General features: G+C 41.7%; 2 protein-coding genes across 2 annotated transcripts; both read left to right on the top strand.

Annotated features, from left to right (window-relative positions):
• Positions 1-15,429: 15,429 nt before the first annotated feature.
• Positions 15,430-16,020, top strand: LOC147908926 (uncharacterized). Its single transcript, XM_087407810.1, has one exon. The coding sequence runs from the start codon at positions 15,430-15,432 to the stop codon at positions 16,018-16,020; it is 591 nt and encodes a 196-aa protein (XP_087263936.1).
• Positions 16,021-17,415: 1,395 nt separating this feature from the next.
• On the top strand, positions 17,416-18,279 carry LOC147908925 (uncharacterized). Its single transcript, XM_087407809.1, has one exon. The coding sequence runs from the start codon at positions 17,416-17,418 to the stop codon at positions 18,277-18,279; it is 864 nt and encodes a 287-aa protein (XP_087263935.1).
• Positions 18,280-18,589: the final 310 nt, after the last annotated feature.

Below are 18,589 nucleotides of genomic sequence, written 5' to 3'. Positions count from 1 at the left end.
GGCGATGGGACATCATCAATGTGATTTTAATACAATTGCGACGTTGCTAAATAATATGCATAATGATATAAAATAAAAAGATCTAGGCGCATCGCGTCATTAATCAATCAAATAACGTAAGCAACAACATGGAGCACGATTTGATAGAGCAAGCTCAGTTGAATACCAGAGAAGAGTATATCGCGTGGGAACAATGTTGTTGAACTATGAATATATCGAACATCTAAAGGAATAGAGCCGTATCAAACGCGATTATCGATCGGTAATAGACAATCACTGATCGCGCGGCTGAAAAGTTTGAAGGAATCAGTGCGTCGATTCGTGCATATGGGTACCGATTACATCGCGGAACTCCTATGATGTGAGATCAAAACGACGTTCGAAAGCCGTATTCTGACGGGCGCGATAATAAACTCCAATCGAACCCCGCAAATTGCTCGAAAACGCGAGTGAAATTGTGGTTGAGCGTGTACAGAGCGTTATGCAAAGTTATGACTCTATCAAGATAAACACACATATTGTATTTAACAATGAATTCATAGCAATTAATAAACGCGCGAATAAAAGTATTATTGCCCGAAACTTTGAACTCTTTCAATGCACCGATTTGCGTGAGTAGTATGAGACTATCCTGGCATCCTCCAAGAATTCCAGGAACGCGACAGCAGATGGACGCTGTCACAAATTCTCAACTTAACGTCAACGTGAATAAATTAAATCCTCTGCGCGCGGGATGTCACATCGAACTCTCGCGAAAAATTATGCTGAAAAGGATGATAATCAACGTACAATCCATGGACAATGGGTGTTTTGCCTGGTCGGTGCTCGCCGCTCTGTACCCAGTTGAAAGACATGCGGATTGGAAATCTTCATCCGCATTATTCTACAGTGCTAAATCTCACATTGAGTTTTCCATGATATTAAAGGACATTCAAAAATTTGAACGTTTGAATGCAATGTCGATCAATGTATACGGTATCGAAAATGCACAGGTTCTTCCTTTACAGCTCACCGACGATAAGAAGAAGAAGCACGTCAACATGTTACGAGGGCAAGTCAATAAGTTTTTAGAAAAAAATAGTAAAACACATTTTTTTTGATCGATTCATTTTTATTATCATAATCTCCTTTCAGCTCGATACACTTGATTCAATGATTCTCCAACTTTTTCAAGCCGTCTGAATAATATGATTTGTCCAACCCTTCAAAATAAGCCTCTGTTTCGGCGATGAGCTGCTCTCTGGTGATGAATCTCTTTCCTCCGAACCATTTCTTCAGATTTGGAAACAGGAAATAATCACAGGGGGCTAAATCTGGCGAATATGCTGGATAGGGAAGCAATTCGTAGTGGAATTCGTTGAATTTGGCCATCGGTGCCGGGCACGTGTGCCGGAATCCATGCATTGTTTTGATGGAAGAGCACTTTCTTCTTCGCTAAACGGGACATTTTTTTTTTAAATTGTTGAAACGGTCCAATAAAACTGCATAGTAATCGCCATTGATCGTTTGCTTTGACGAAAGGTAATTGATATGAATTATATTGCGTGCATCTCAAAAAACTGTGGCCATCACCTTTCCGGCCGACTTCACGGTCTTCGCCTTCTTCGGAGCTGGTTCACTCTGAACTGGTGAAGTTCATTGTTTTAACTGTTCCTTCGTTCTCGGGTGTGAAGTAAATCCATGTTTCGTCCACAGTAATGAATCGACGCAGAAATTCATCTGGATTACGTTGAAACATCTCCAAACATTGTTTTGAAATCGTCACATGGTCGCGCTCCACAATGAGCAAACACGGCACCCGTCGATAGCTTTTTCATACCCAATTGTTCGTGCAAAATTGAAATCACTGTGCCATGTGATATGCCTGTGGCCTCAACAAGCTCGCGCACTTTCATTCGTCGATCAGTCAAAACAATATCGTGGACTTTATCAATGATTTCTGGCGTAGCAGTCTCAATTGGATGTCCTAAATGAGGTTCATCACATGTGGATGTACGAGTACATTTAAATTCATTCACCCAATTGTATACAGTCACAAACGCTGGTGCAGATGAGTGCTATGAACATTATCCAACTCGGCTTTGATTTTTTTCGGCGTTAAACCTTTCATATGTAAATGTTTGATCACTGCATAAAACTTGTTTTTTTCCATTTTGCAAAAAATACAAAGGTTGTTCGCTTTAATCGTCCTCAGAAATGAATTCCGCTCAAAATTTAACAGTAATCAGCTGAAAGATGCTACTTGTCAAAAAGTAATGTGACATGATACTGCGAGTGCTCTCTGACAGATTTTCTAAGAACTTATTGACTTGCCCTCGTATACGTGCAAGATCGACAGTCGACACGCAACGACAGTCTCGATCACTTTGCGTGGATCAATAATCTGTCATAAGATCGCATTACTGGAAACAAGAACAGGATATATTTCTGCGACTGATAAATACACATGAAAAATTATAATTTTTATAAAATAACAATAATAACAATAATAATAGTAATAATAATAGTTTTTGTTTTTTTTCAGATGCCTACATTATTTCAGTTTGAGCAAAAAATTGCAGTCGCACGCAGTGGACTGCAGAAAAATGAACGACTGTGCTATCCGATTGCCGAGCGACGACAAGTGGCTCGAATTTGGAAACTATAATAATCAGAAACAAGTGCTGTTCATTGTATACATGGATCTGGAGTGCGTTCTGCGGAAGACGGAACCCAAGAGGGAAGATGCGCTGTCATAACCAACAGCACGAAGTATTTAACATAAGATACTACGATGACGCGTTATCGTCGTATCGGTTCCGTCACGATAAAGACAGTGTAGCGTGGTTCGCTCGCCAATTTTAAGACTTAGCGCATCGCGTGAAAAATATTGTATCCGCTAATGCCCTAATGGAAACGTTATCGAAACAACAATGGGAGATGTACCGTAACGCATTGTCACATTTGCGAAAAACCGTTCATACTAAACGATACGCGAGTACGTGATCATTGCCATCTTACCGATAGATACCGTGGTCCAACGCATTCAAATTGTAATCTAAATTATAAAAATTCGTTTTATATTCCGGTAGTATTTCACAATTTATCTGATTACGACGCGCATTTTATTCAAGGAAATCGCAACCGTGTACGAAAGACAAGTAGATGTACTATCGAAAAATATCACAGAAAAATACATATTGTTTACCAAACACATTACCGCCGAAACAACAGACTCGCGAAATTGCGTAAAATTATGGTTCGATTCGTATAAATTTCTAAATATAAGTTTTGATAAACTAGCATCGTTTTTAAATACAGACAAATTAAAAATTGTATGTTCCGAATTTTTAACTTTCGGATGAAGAATTCGAATTACTGATTCGTAAAGGTTTTTTTTTACGACTACGTTGACTGCGTCAAAAAGTCAAAGGAAATCGAATTACCATCGTGTGAATCATTTTACAATTCGTTGACAGGCGATACCGAGAGCGATTACGTTTATGCCGCGAACGTAGGCAGCGATTCTTTATTCGAATGCTTGGCGAGTACAGTGACCTGTACTTGAAAACCGATGTCTTATTATTGGCTGACATTTTTGAAATTTTCGCGAAAGTCACAAGTTACGGTCTCGATCTCGCGCATTGCCTCGACATTGCATCTTGCCTGGTTTCACCATGCTGAAACATACGCGCGTAAAGTTTTAGTTGTTCATTGTTATTCATCGAGCGCGGTATACGCAACGGCCTCAGTCAATGTTGCGGTACCCAGTCAGAAATGATAATGGAATCGACATCGAATCGATTCGATGTCAATTTGATGCTTTTGATATGCGTCGATATGCGCAGGTCAATAACAAGTACGTACGTTCGTACGACTCGTCGAAACTGTCGTCGTACTTAATGTATTATGACATAAATAATCTGTCGAGAATCGAACGAGCAATGTGTCAACCGCTGTCCTATTCGAATTTCGAAGACGCTGCTAATTTTGACGCGAGTGCGATTGCTCTAGATTCGCCTATATATTCCCAAAGTCGATTTTGAATATTCACAATATCTGCATGACCGACTGACTTACCAACCGTTTCTGCCCAACGCGCGATAAGCCGCCCGATACGTGACAGGATAAATTTCTTGCTGTACTATAAATAGCGTTACGTTGTCTACCGCAACTTGCAACAATGTAGTCGTCATGGTCTTCGCGTAACAAAGATTCATAGGGTGCTACAATTTGCTCAATCCGTCTGGCTCCGCGATACACATTGAACTCAAAACACAGTTTAGAACGCGCGCGAAAAATGATTTTGAGAAAAATTTATACAGATTAATGAACAACGTATTCAATAAAACTAGAGAGAATCAAGAGAGAGTGGAGCGGATAGCGTTTCTCTGATTGGTTCCGTCATTTATAATGCATATATACATATATATATATATTAGGTGTTGGAATTAATTCGTAGCGTTTTTTAATGAAAGAATGTTATTTATTTCACATGAGCATTAAAAAATACATTAATGAAAGTACTTCCCATCACTTGTAAAACGCTACGAATTAATTCCAACACCTAATATATACATATATATATACATACACACAATATTAATGAAGTACAATATTTCTATGAAGCACCGTATGTTCCATCACGCTCCTATCATATCTCTTACTCATTGAACGGTGTCATTCAACGGTGCACTACAAATGGCGGTTTCCGAGTGAGTCCGTTCTACTCTCTATCGATTCTCTGTAGATAAAATCAGAGTATATATAAGAGATCGGATATTCGCAGCCGCCATGTTGGACTGTTTTATTTTGGCGTTCAAACAATACAAATGTCTCAAAGTATATCAATTTGATAACGTTTCATGTTACATATTTTAATGTTAGTTTAGTATTATTTTAATTTTATAAACCCTATAAACTGTTCTAATTTTTATCTGAATTAAGACGAATTTTACTGTATAAAATAGGAAAAACATTGTTTAAAAGACGTACGCTTCATACTCGTAATTTTATCAAGTTTTACACATTATTTTAATAAAAGATATTTGTTTTTCTATAAAAATCAATATCTAAAGTTTATTTTTTGTACCATCAAAGCACATAATTTTCTAAAACAAAGAAATCAGTTATAAGTGAAACTTGGTAGGTCAGAGACGTCTTGTCCTCAGCGGATCGGACGTTTCTGATTCATTCGCGGGCCATAATATTGATGTCAACGGGAGACTGTTAGGTTTCACGCGTTGGATGCTCTCTGAAGCCCTCAGAGACAACTCTTACATACCTGTCTCTTACATACCTGGATTAGCGACGGTTTTATTTCGTCAGGCACCGTTCTTCAGCTTCACCGATTCGCCCGTGTCATCGCGACCATCTTGCGTCTTTCGTTTCGGGCATTCCTGGGATCCACTGGCTGGAAAGCTTGACTGTGTTGACTGTGACTGAGGGGGATCGCCGTTTTAATCTTGGTCATAATATCTCTTCCGTCGATCTCTTTCGTCTAGCGCTCCTGGATCTGGCTCCCAGGCGTCTCGACCGATTACTGGCTCTGCGTGTACGAGAGTGGGGCCGGCCGGAATATTATTCCGGGAAGAATCCCCTTTATCAAGGGAAGGAATGACGTCCGCTCAATCATGTTGCTTATATCGTGGCGCCAGTATCCAGTGGACACTTGCGCTTGTGTCACATGAATTGCCAGTCCTCCCGCACTTCACATTCAAATTCCATGATATTTTTTTCACGAATCTTTTGATATCACAGCCATGTCCGAAATCTGACTGAAACTTCATATTCCAGATGACATTGTAGACTTACCGGGCTATCAACTCATAAGGCAAGATAGGACAGAAAGAAAAGGCATAGGCTTGAACGCGCGCGATGATCTTTGTGTGGAGATTTTGGTCTCGTCGGAGGATTCGTATTGTGCTCGGCCTAAGTATTTGTTGCTCAGTGTCTCGGCCATGTGGAGGCGTCCGCTCCTCTATTCGCCGTGATCTGTCGCCCCCCTAATCTATCGTTTTTTGTGCCGATTTCGAAGCTCTCCTTCTCTCTTTCTCTGCTGCTATTGTGATTGATAATTTCAATATTGATCTTGACCGCTCTTTTTTTGACGCCAGCTTTTTGCTCAATTTTCACTCCTGCCATTATTTCTTCCTCGTCCCTTTTGGGAATACTTACTTTACTTTAACTTCTTACTCTCGGATCGACCACTAATCAGTGATTAATTCTTGGTTTATCGTCAGCAAACCCTCTCTTTTCTGTTGATGCATGATATGCTCGAGGTCATCCTGGATCTCGTGCATCGTTTGCTCCCCAGAGTGGTTATCTTTAGAGATCCTCTATTTTTAATCTTGAGTTCTTTCTCCGCTTCTTTGACTTCCGACTTTCTTGACTGATCCATCCTATATTCTTCTATTTCTCTTGATGAAAAGCTGTCAATTCTTAACCAGCCTAATCGACGCACGTGATCGTCATCTATCGGTTTGCTCATTTATAACCAAAAGACCTCCCGCACCCTGGCTCAATGATTCGATTAAAGCTCTTATGCATTCTCGTGACGCCGCGAAGAGAGCCTATCGTTCCTTTCCCTCCTAAAGCCATCGGGAAATCTTTCTCTCTTCGATATTTAGTTAATTCTCGCAATGGCGAGGCCAAAAGTCACTGTTTGAGAGGTCGTTTGGAGTTCATTACTAGTTCTGCTCGCCTGTAGTCTGAACTTAGATCCCTGGGCCTAGCAAAATCTAAGTCTTTTAATACATCTTTTAGATTTCCTCTCGACGATCTTAATTCCTTCTTTACCTCATCCTTTCCCTCATAACCTTCTTCTGACTCTGCTCTCTCTGTTTCCCCATCGTACCTAATCCCTTACCGTTTAGCTCTTCTTATACTTCCTCATCTTTCACCTCTGTTTTTCCTCCTCCCTATCATATTTTTTATCCAAACTCTTTTTTCTTTCAATGTATCTCTGCAAAGATACTACATAAAGTCCTTCGAAGGTCTTCTCCTTTTTTTTTTGTTTTACGAGGGAGGAGAAAATCTTTACAAGCCCTCACCCGAGGGGACCCCAAAGGGACACCCATCGGGGAGGGAAGACGCCCAGCGGCCCGCACCACTGGATGTGCCGGATTCAAGCGCCCCGTGATCACGAGGGATACACCGGAGCGGCCGCTTATCGACTAAAAACTCCCTCCTTTTGCGTACTACAACACAGACAAAGGAAGGCACCACGGAACCGCATTCTTGCATATTGTCAGGGTACCTTCCCCCCAGTCTTTAGAGCTACTAGGATCTCTACCGCCAAACGGATTATCTAAGTACAATAATGCATTATAATACTGCCTATCCGCAGAGTAAAGAGAATAACAGCATACTCCAAGCGAATACATAGCATATAGGCGACTCACTCATCGCGCATAAACTATATACAAATTTATATACAAAAATATACAAACGTATACAAATGCGTTAGCGGCGCCGAGTCGCTATAGCTCCTCATCGGATCTACGCAGAATCGGAGGAGAGCACCCCGAGGTGAAGCAAATTCATATTCGCGAACACGCTTATCCTCCTCCTTCCGCCGCATAACCGCCTCGCTAAAATCCGCAAAAACGGACCACGCTTTGGGAGAATGCATGATAGCCTTCACTATCGCCCAATGAAATTCCTCTCCTAATTCCACTGGCCCTGACGGCCTTAATCGCCGTCTTATCATCGATAGCTTACCCGTTATTTTTCTTATCACCTTTGACCTTTTTAACTTTTCATTTAATTCCTCTACCTTCCCTTTCTCTTGAAAATTTTTCAACGTCATCCCTCTCCCTAAATAAAAAAAATCCTCAGTCTCCTGTTGATTATTGTCCTATTTCCATACTATGTTTCCTCTCTAAAGTCCTTGAGCTTATTGTCGTTGATCAATTTTCCTCTTATCTTGACCGTTCTCTACTTCTTGATTCTTTCCAAACAGGTTTCTGGAGAGGCAACAGCATTCAATCTGCACTGATAAAGGCGACTGACGATATTTGACATGCAATTGATAACAAGATGCTCACATTGCTAGTGCTCTATAGCTCTTTTTTGATTTTACCAAAGCTTTTGATACAATTAGTCATGCCTTATTTCTCCGCAAACTATCTTTCTTCTTTATTTCCCATTCTGTTTTATGATAGATTAAATCTTATCTCCAAGATAGATTTCAACATGTACAAGATCAGGACATGATACACTTTTTCGTCCTGGACTGTCCTCTGTAACTGCTGTTACAGAGGATGTGCCGCAGGGCTCTAATCCTCCTTGGGTCTCTATTGTTTATCCTATTTATCAATGACCTTCAGTTTTCCATAAAACACTGTTGTCATATTCTCTACGCTGATTAATTGTTTCAATATTCTGAAAATAAAATTTATAAACCTCAATAGTTTATTAAGGTTCACATAAACGTACCAGAAGAATCCGTTCTATTACAAGATAGTGTCATTATATGTAAACGTTATTTCCAAATTTACCTAATCTGCTCGAAGAACAACATGAATGTCCCTTGTGTTCCTTTGGGCCATTTCTTCTTGATAACTTGTAAATCATTAGAGTAACACAACTTTTTCTCAACATACACGATTCATTTCTTCGCCCTCATGAAATATAACGCTTATTACTTTGTACTTTTTTTATTAATCATGACAGTACTCGTCGGTACGGCGTTAATCCAATTGTCGATAATTTTTTTAGAAGCACCGTTTAGAAAAGTGTATAAATTGAGCTATACTACTAAGACGAATAAAGTCGATTCGATTACTGTTTTCTTTTCAGAACGGTACCCTTACATTCGTTACAATGCCATTTCCCATTTCGAAAATTCTATTAGGTGTTGGAATTAATTCGTAGCGTTTTACAAGTGATGGGAAGTACTTTCATTAATGTATTTTTTAATCATCATGTGAAATAAATAACATTCTTTCATTAAAAAACGCTACGAATTAATTCCAACACCTAATAAATCAATCAAAGTTTACAGAGTGACACCTTCTTTCCTTTTTAATGTTGACTGTAGAGGTAATATTAGCAAAAAACTCTTCTCCAGAGTAATTACATTGTAATTATATATTGGTATTTGAACAAGAAGTTACGTGCTTCAATTCGAGTTCTAATAAATCATTGATTTCGGAATACGTCGACATTAGAGCCGTGAAAAATAGCTTTAAGTAGTATATCGGACCATGAAGGTGGGAGTATATACTCCACGACTTGGGTGCTCCCTGGTGAAATGCCACGATTTCCAGATCTATATCCATTTCCCACTCAAGACCTTGAGGAAATCTTGAATAAGATAACAGAAGACATAGCATCTATAGAACTCTGGGCTTCTAACAATTTAATCCTAGCAAAACTCAAGCCATTCTGCTGGGCACTGTTAGGTACCTTAATAATGTGGACTTAACTCGCGACATCAAGCTTAAATTAAATGGCATGTCAATTAAGGTTACCAACCTTGAAGTCCAGCTAACTAATAAAACTGGGCGGAAAAGGTTAGGTTGGTTTTCAAATCGAGTCAACAGGGTCCTTTGGCGATTGAAATACTATAAGAAAAGTCTCAATATTTCAACTTGTTACATCACTAATTTTTCCCATCTTCGATTATGGCAGCGCAGTTTTTACTGATCTAACTGGGGAGCAGAGGCTCAGGCTGAGGCGGTTAATGATAAATGGCTTGCATACGATTTATCTACAATTGCAAGAACTTAATGAGCGTGAACGAATATCTCTTTTAATGATGCGTGGATGGGGTGACCAAAGATTTTATAAGGAAGTGGCTCTCTTATTTAATGAAACTTTTCGATGGGCAAATCAGCATTTCTAGATCTACAGTGGAGCGTACTATATATTGCTTTGAGCAAACAGGTAGTTAAGAATCATACAAAATCAGATAGGCTTGCTACAGCAACAAATTCTGATAAAGCGTTAGAGGTTGTGTTGTCGAAAATCCGCACAGTTCTATTCGCGATGTAGCACAACAAAACAATCGATTTAACGTCAATATGTAAAACGACGAAAAAAAAATAAATTTCACCCGTATAAAATTCTCCTTGATCAGGAATTATCTGACGACGATTTCGATCGTCGCATAGAATTTTGCGATTTGATGATAGACAGAATTATCAGAGATCTTCAATTTTCAAGCAATTGTTTTTTCGGATAAGGCGACTTTTACGCTGACTGATAAGGTAAATCAACATAATTGCAGATACTGGAATAATGAAAATCTTCATTGGATGGTTGAAGCGCATTCGCAACATCCGCAAAAACTCAATGTATGGACTGGATTGTTAGATGAAGTGTATTAGATGAAGTACTTGGGCCTTTCTTTATTGATGGCAACCTCTCAGCTCAAAAACATAAAAATATGCTTCAAGATGAGATTGTGTCGGCAATATAGATCATTAGTTCAAACTTTAATGATGTTTGGTTCCAACATGATGGGGCAGCGGCTCACTACGCTTTACAAGCACGACGATGTTTGAATTTTTCCTCAATAGATGGATAGGAAGAAGAGGTCCGATTGAGTGGCCATCCTAGTCACCTGATTTGGCGCCTCTTGGCTATTTCTTTTGGGGGATATTTAAAAAATAAGGTCTACATCACTAAACCTAATGATGATTTGTGTCGCCGAATAGTTGATGAACCGAGATACATATCACAGGATACACAATAAGAAGGCGGTTTCAAATTTTTACAACCGATTAGCTCATTGTCTGGCCGTTTAGGAGGAGCATTTTGAACATTTGTTGTAAACAAGCACCCCAAACGTGAGAGGCGAGAGGATTTACAATAATCAAGCACCCCAAAAGAGGTCAGTTATCTGCATCGTCCACGTCGTTGATTTTGGGTTACGTTAAGAGTAGAACGGAAACATGCGCATAATTTTAATAAAAGGTGCTGATAACTACAGTACCGTGTTACGCTATGTCTCATTCAACAGTTCTTTCCGAGGTTATTCAAAAGTCACTTGATCCCTTATGTTATTTAGGATTTTTGAATGTGTTTTATCCTGCATCTCTGAGGGGAAGGAGGGCGGGGGGTCTCGCAAGAGATCTTATTGGAAAGGTCTTCTCGAGAGCTTTTATACGAGCCATTATTTGACCCCTTATCCCATTTAAGATTTTTGAACGTGTTTCTCATCTCTAGAGGGAGAGGGGTTATTCCTTATGTTAAAAGATAGCCTTTCTGATGTAATAAGTTTCCTGCAAGTTTTATTCAATTATCTTTATCCGTTCAAAAGTTATTTAGGTGTCTCGGCACTTTCCGGAACACCCTGTATACCTATGGGTGTATAATAACCTAACATGTATCGTAAACCATGTATGTAGAGTAAAGCAGGAAAAAATTTTCTGTTCTAAGAACAAAAATAACTTTCCCCTAAATTACATATTTATCCAAATTTTTTGCTAAAGTAGTAAACTTGTGTTTGCATGGAAAGTCGCGCGCCACTAGGCAATGGAGAGATAGAGTGCAGTAAGTGGATATAATTTAGTTTCTGATATTATGCAGGGTGTACCAAAACTCCCGTACGATCAGTTATCAATTTATTCTCCGTGAAATTTTAAGACGAAAAGTTCTGTACTAAAAAAGCAATACGATAAGTAGAATTTGAATGATGAGATATTAAAGATGACGAATGGGCGCGCGTGGAATTCGCGCGGTCAGGGTCGGCACAACCGAGACTAGCGCGGGGTCCTTCAGACACTTGCATTGTGTCAACGTGTATTTCTCTTAGCATTTAATTTAACTAATTAGTTATTGTAAAATTGTTTAAAATGCATCAATTTGTTTCAAAAATTTGAAAATTATTTAAGATATTCACAAATTATTTAAAAACAAAAACAATGTTAATATTGTTTAACGAATATTAAAAAAGTATTATTAAAATTATGTAAGCAATATTATAATTATTTTAAAAAGTTTATTATTGCTTCAAAAATACAAAAATTTTAAATAACTCATAATTGCTTTAAAAATGTAAAAGTGTTTCAAAATTCTGCATGCTTTGTTTTAAAAATCCTAAAAATATTCAGTACAATCTTAAAATTGTTTACGAAATCTTATCATTGCCACAAAAATCTGAAAATTGATTAAAATACCATACTTTTAAAAATTAACAATTGCTTAAAATATTTTAAAATGGTTTACAAAGTTAAAAATTGTTACAAAAGCTTATAATTCTTTTTATTACTTTAAAAATCGAAAAATTATATAAAATACCTTAAAATTGCTTTAAAAGTTTTAAGTTATTACTGTAATCTGCAATTTAAAAATACTAAATATGTTAAAAAATGCTGTAAATTGTTTATTAATATTGAAATCGTTTTGTTATAATAAATACATAAATACATAATAATCATTTAATGTTTAAGAAGTCATTTATTAAACATTATTTAAATTGATTAAATTAAATTCAACATTCTTGATTTCTATTAAACTAAATAACTTGAAATAAAATAAGGAACATAAAATTATAGTATGTGTTCAAAGTGCCCATCTTGAACTTTGATACATAGATGTGTACGTTTTATTAAGTTTCGATAGGTTCTTTATATCATTCGTGGTGTAATTAATTCTAATGATTCAATTAATTTTGCTAGTAATTTAATATAATTATTGATAGGCTCGTGGTATACAAATTCTTTCATGTCATTTTTTCCCCACACAAAATATAATCCATGGAATTTAAATCAGGCGATCTAGTTAGACAGTTTACAGGTCTACAATGGCCTATCCACGAATTAGGAAATTTTTCATTTAAAATGTGCTAACATGGAAAAATGTATTGGAGCACCATCATTTTGGTCAAACATATCCCTGCGTATACCTAAGTATGTCTTTCATAAATTCTGATAGATCATTTTCCAAAAACTTACATAATGTCTGCCATTTAAACGAGAAGGTAATTCAACTGATCCAATCTAAAAATAAAAATAATTGATACTCTTACAACTTTATGTATTGTAATTAATACGTATAAGTGTAATTTACTTAAAATATTTTCCAAAAAGCAAACATGAACAAATAATTACCAAGGAATCACCAAGAATATCAGCCCATACATTATAGCTTAATTTCATTTGGAAATCTCTTTTACCAATAACATAAGGGTTTTCTTCTCCCCAAAAATGATAATTATGTGCATTAAATGTTCCTTCCCTCGAAAAATTTGCTTTATCCATAAATAATATTTTATTTATAAAATCAGGATTATTTTGGTGTTGTTGAATTAACCATACAAAATTTATTTCTTATACTCATTTTTGGATTATTGTCGAATGCTCGAAGAATAATTTCTTGATTTCTCTGATTTTCAGTAATCCAACACCACCGACATCTTTTCTATTTACTGTGACGTTTTCCGTCCGTCACAAGGGCCGCATGGCCTGACCGAACAGTGCAGTATAGCGTCCTGGGTCCTTTCATATTTTGGGGGCGGACCCACCTGCGCTTTTCCCACGTCGTCGTTTGCGTACCTTACGCGTTCCGCGCTGTCGTTTTCGTTTTCCCGTTTCTGTGTGTTCCCGTACCGAGGGTTACAGAGGCCGGCGACTCCCGCGACCTTGGCGGAGTGACGCCACCTCACCGGAGAGAAGAGGAGGAAGAAAGACCAGGATTGGGAATCAAGAGACGATCGCTGATGACAGACCCGCTGGGGGCGCACGACACGTGACCCCCGAGTCGCACGCAGGTGATATCCTTCCTTCATTGTCACGCCCTTTTGATTATCGCAAAGCATTCTTTATTGCACCCTCTTCCAGGAGCAAAGCGGATCGAGAGCCGGTACGGCATGACGGGGAAGGCCACTCTACGCCCCAAAGATGGCGAGAGCCCCGGATAGGCGCTACGAGGCCACGAGGCGGCCTGAAAAAGACTCCCGCGAACTCTCGAATTTCGCGCGCCAGGACTTGCGACAGGCATGACGCGGTTCCCGCGATTAGCGGAGCTCGTGTTGCGGGAATTTAACGAAGTTGATACGCCTAGCGTAAAACCGCGGAGACTATGTAAATCAGTTATTGCGCTCAAGTAGAGTTTATTGTCTCGATTGTATCGCCAGATGTGAATGAGAGTCGAAGACTTACTTAATATATTTGTTACTTTTGTTATTGTTAATTCGTGTGTACTTTATTCTCGCCCCTATTTGCTCCTCCAAACGATCTGCTATTCTCGACCGCGAACCGCCCCCTCTGCCATTTCCGAGGCTGAGCTACCGGTTGAGAGCCCGTCGACATTCGCAGCTCATTAAAGATGGCATAAAGAAATCGCGTAATTTCTGGAAAGAGTGGCACGCTCGCTCGTGCCTGGTGCCCAACTATTGTTTTGTGATTATGTGCCGCCCTTAAGAGCGGTCGCGGGAAGACGCATTTCGGTCAAGTTTCGTTTAACGCCACTCGTCATCCGATCGCCTACGAGAACCTTAGCTATGAATGTGCGACGAAGTTGCGCCACGCTCGTGAGTGCGGTTGTATTACCGACATGTGACCTGTATGTCTTGTGCGATTTATAAGTCTTAAAATTACATTTCTATTTGGACGTTGACGGCGAGGAAACCGAACTACATGTTTATTACTGTTCGAGATACGGCCAACATGTACATAATTTCCATATTTGGCGTTCGTGCGACATACAGATCGAAAGCTTCTAGAAGGATCTCAAGCGTCCTTAGAAGTTTCCAAAACATAAACTCGGCTATCACCTCGTCGATAAAGTCAAAAAACAACAAGCTAAGCCGCACGTCGCACGTAAATTTCAACTGCTACAACGGCGAATCAATTCGGATCGGTCGCAGCGCACGCGCGATCGCGTGACGCAAAACGCGTAATATGCGTTCATCCCAATCAAGAATCCAGATTTAACGGGCGCGCATGGCAATAGCGTGCCGCTTGGCCGTTGCGCTCGAAATCGCCAATCGCTATCCGAAACAGAGGATCACCTCAAATTTTTCAATGTGTAAAAATCTCATAGGCGAATACAAAGGGAAGCCTTTGTTCTCAAAAGAGCAGCAAAAGGCAAAACCGAGAAGCAATAACTCTCTTAGTTTTCCGCCGCTCTTAGTTTTCCGACTCTCTTAGTTTTCCGCCGCTCTTAGTTTTCCGCCTCTCTTAGTTTTCCGCCTCTCTTAGTTTTCCGCCGCTCTTAGTTTTTCCGCCGTTCTGAGTCAACGTATCGCTATCAGTGCACCGCCAAGGAGACGCTCCGCCGCTAGAAAACCGCCGCGTTTGATTCGCAAAGAATATTTTTGGATTGAAGAGAAATACAACTAAACGCCGTATCACTTTAAAATTTCACGTCAGCGCTCTCGCTCTGACTCGCTCTCGAACATTGTTGATCCTTCGAGCCGGATTCGCCTTCGCCGAATTTATTGTTCGTTCGGGAACATTATCCAGAGAATCAGAGAGAGAAGAATTCGCAAGTGAAATCATGAGTGACGAAATAACCGCCTTGCTGACCGCCCAGAGTGACATCCACGGTCGCATGGCCAGGTCAGTGACCAATTTGAAGAAAATGGGGATGGCCAACATCACCCTCCACGCTGTCGAAACCCGCTCAGCGCTTCTCGACCAGCTGTGGACGAAATTTGAAAAACAACACGAGCTTATTCGAGCACATTACAAGGAAGCCTTCGATCAGAGTGAGTACAATACGTCTCAATTTGCCGATTCCGCCGAAATCACGTACGTGCAGCAGCGCAGCATGCTGAACGATTACCGGACAAAGCTCAAGGCTGAGAAATCAAATACAGCTCCTCCGAGTGAATCGGGAACCGATTGTTCTACCAAGACGGCGCTGCCGCGTTTAAAAATCCGATCGTTTTCGGGCGCGTTTGAAGACTGGCCATCGTTTCGGAATATATTCTTGTCCATCGTTGGCAACAATCCGTCTATCTCAAACGTAGAGAGATTTCACCACTTAAAACATTGCTTGGAAGGATCCACGGAGGCGTTGATACGCCCGCTGGCCGTAACCGGAAACAACTATTCGCGCGCGTGGGCGCTGCTCTGCAAGCATTAGAGAATAAACGGGAGTTGTCGCGCTTCAATTTTTGCACGTTCACCTCAGTGCAAAAAATGAAAAGCGATATCGCCGAGGAACTTAGTCGCATCTACAACGCCGCGATCAGTGAACGGCCAAGAAAGCATAGGGAGACCAATTGATTCACATGGATTCGACCTTTTGAATCACCTAGTCATCGAGCTTTTCGACTCGAAAACGCGTCTCGAGTGTGAATCGCACACGAGCGATTCCACGAACTTGCCAAACCACGACACGTTGTTGGACTTCATCACAAGGAGAACGCTGATTCTCAAGGCCGCCAAACCAAGGGTTACTAAAGTCCTTGGAGATTCGCTGCGAACCGCGAAGTCGCACGTCATCAAACGAGTGGCTGACGCTCCCGGTTGCGTCCTGTGCAAAGGTCGGCATAACGTAATGGTGTGCGAACAATTTAAGAAATCCGTGCTCGAGCGAAAGTCCGTCGCCGAGACACATCGACTGTGCTACAATTGCCTCGGTTCACATCCTGTCGCGAAATGCCAGTCAACGAAGACGTGCTTCTCGTGCAAGGCGAGACATCACACACTCTTGCACGAAGCGTAAATCGCTGTGAAATCCGCCGACGCCAGTGTGTTGACCGCTGTGCGCCAAGACAACGAGTGCAAGGCCATCCTGCTTGCTACCGCGAGAATCACCATCGACGATCGTCACCCCGTCCACACCCGGTTAGAGTCCTGATCGATCAAGGATCGGAAGTGTCCTTGATCTCCGAGGCGCTAGTCCAGCGCTTGCGCCTGCCGCGATCTCGCGCGGCAATCTCAATCTTTGGCATCGGCGGCTCATCCTCGGGTTCCTGTCGCGGGAAGGTGTCTCTCAATTTCACCTCCAGAATCAATGGAGCTCGAGTCACCGCTGTTGCTTTCATCCTGCCACGTCTCTCGTTATATCAAGGAGCGGCCACGACATATAAGACTACATGGCCTCACATCGAAGGTCTCCAGTTAGCCGATCCGCAATTCTCGGCCGCCGATCCCATCGAGATGCTGCTCGGCGCGGAAGTGTGCTCCATCATTCTGCAAGAGGGCCTGCGAAAAGGCGGTCCGCACACTCCCGTCGCTCAGCATACTCTGCTCGGATGGATTCTCTCGGGAGGCTGCGGCGAGAATCTCCCAGCGACTCCACACCGCTCTTTCCAGTGCACCGCCGACCACGAGCTGACTGCGCTCGTGCAACGTTTTTGGGAACAAGAGAAGGAACCTTCCGCTTCAGTGTCCATCACGCCAGACGAGCAATGATGCGACGAATTCTTTGCTCAGACGCACAGCCGCACCGCTGCAGGAAGGTACATTGTGCGACTGTCATTTGCCGCGCCGCCGGCAGCACTCGGCGACACCCGAGCGACTGCTCACCGCCATGGAGCGACGATGCGACCGCAATGCTCGATTAGGAAGTCTGTACCGCGCCTTTTTGAAGGAATACAAGGAGTTGCATCACATGGAGGCAGTACCAAGGTCATCGGAATCTCAGGCAAGATGTTACCTGCCTTACCATGGAGTGCTCCGAGAATCGAGCTCATCGACCAAACTCAGAGTGGTGTTCAACGGATCTCAGAGTACAAGATCCGGTAAGTCACTGAACTCTCAACTATTGATCGGTGCTAACTTGTTGCCATCGCTCGCCGATGTGCTAACCCGATGGCAATGGCACCGATACGCGATCGTGACGGACGTCGAGAAAATGTACCGCCAAATCCTCGTAGCACCTGAAGACAGAGATTATCAACGCATTCTCTGGCGTCACTCACTCAACGATCCGGTTTGCGAGTACCGATTGAACACGGTGACATATGATCTGTCGTGCGCGCCGTTTCTTGCAATCCGTACTCTTCGCCAGCTCGCCGATAACGAAAACGCGAAATTTCCGCGAGGTTCCGCCGTATTGAGACACGACTGCTACGTCGACGACATTGTGACCGGAGCACACACGAGAGAAGAGGCGATCGCGAAGCAATCCGAGCTCCGTCAGCTGTGCATGGCGGGCGGGTTCCCGCTGAGAAAATGGGCAGCCAATCATCCGGAAATTCTCGTCGGCATTCCGTCGGATCATTGTCTCGCGGATTCGCGGTCGTGGGAACACGAGGATCATGCAACACTGGGCTTGCAGTGGTACCCGGTGGACGATACCTTCGCATTCTCAATTCAAGGCTGCACCATTGAGAGTTTCACCAAGAGGAAAGTTCTCTCGGAGACCGCGCGCTTGTTTGACCCGCTCGGATGATTGACACCAGTAATGATTCGAGCAAAAATCTTGCTGCAATCAGTGTGGTTGCAGAAGCTGGACTGGGACACCCCGCTCCCGCAAGCAGACGCCTGCCAGTGGAGCCGTTTTCTGAAGGAAATTCCCAAGGCTTGAACAGCTCAGAATCAACCGCTGGTTGAACACGGGCGCCAAGGACGCTAAGATCGAACTGCACGGATTCGCCGACGCATCCGAACGAGGGTACGCGGTCGTGGTGTACCTTCGTGTCATCAGCACTGACGAGGTCAGAGTTCTCTTGCTGGCAGCAAAGAGTAAGATCGCTCCAATC

This window comes from Acromyrmex echinatior, chromosome 7, assembly GCF_024713525.1.
Source record: "Acromyrmex echinatior isolate Ae372 chromosome 7, ASM2471352v2, whole genome shotgun sequence".
Classification (NCBI taxonomy): Eukaryota; Metazoa; Arthropoda; class Insecta; order Hymenoptera; family Formicidae; genus Acromyrmex; species Acromyrmex echinatior.
The sequence above is the reverse complement of the archived record's forward strand: the minus strand, read 5'-3'. Positions and strand labels throughout refer to the sequence as shown.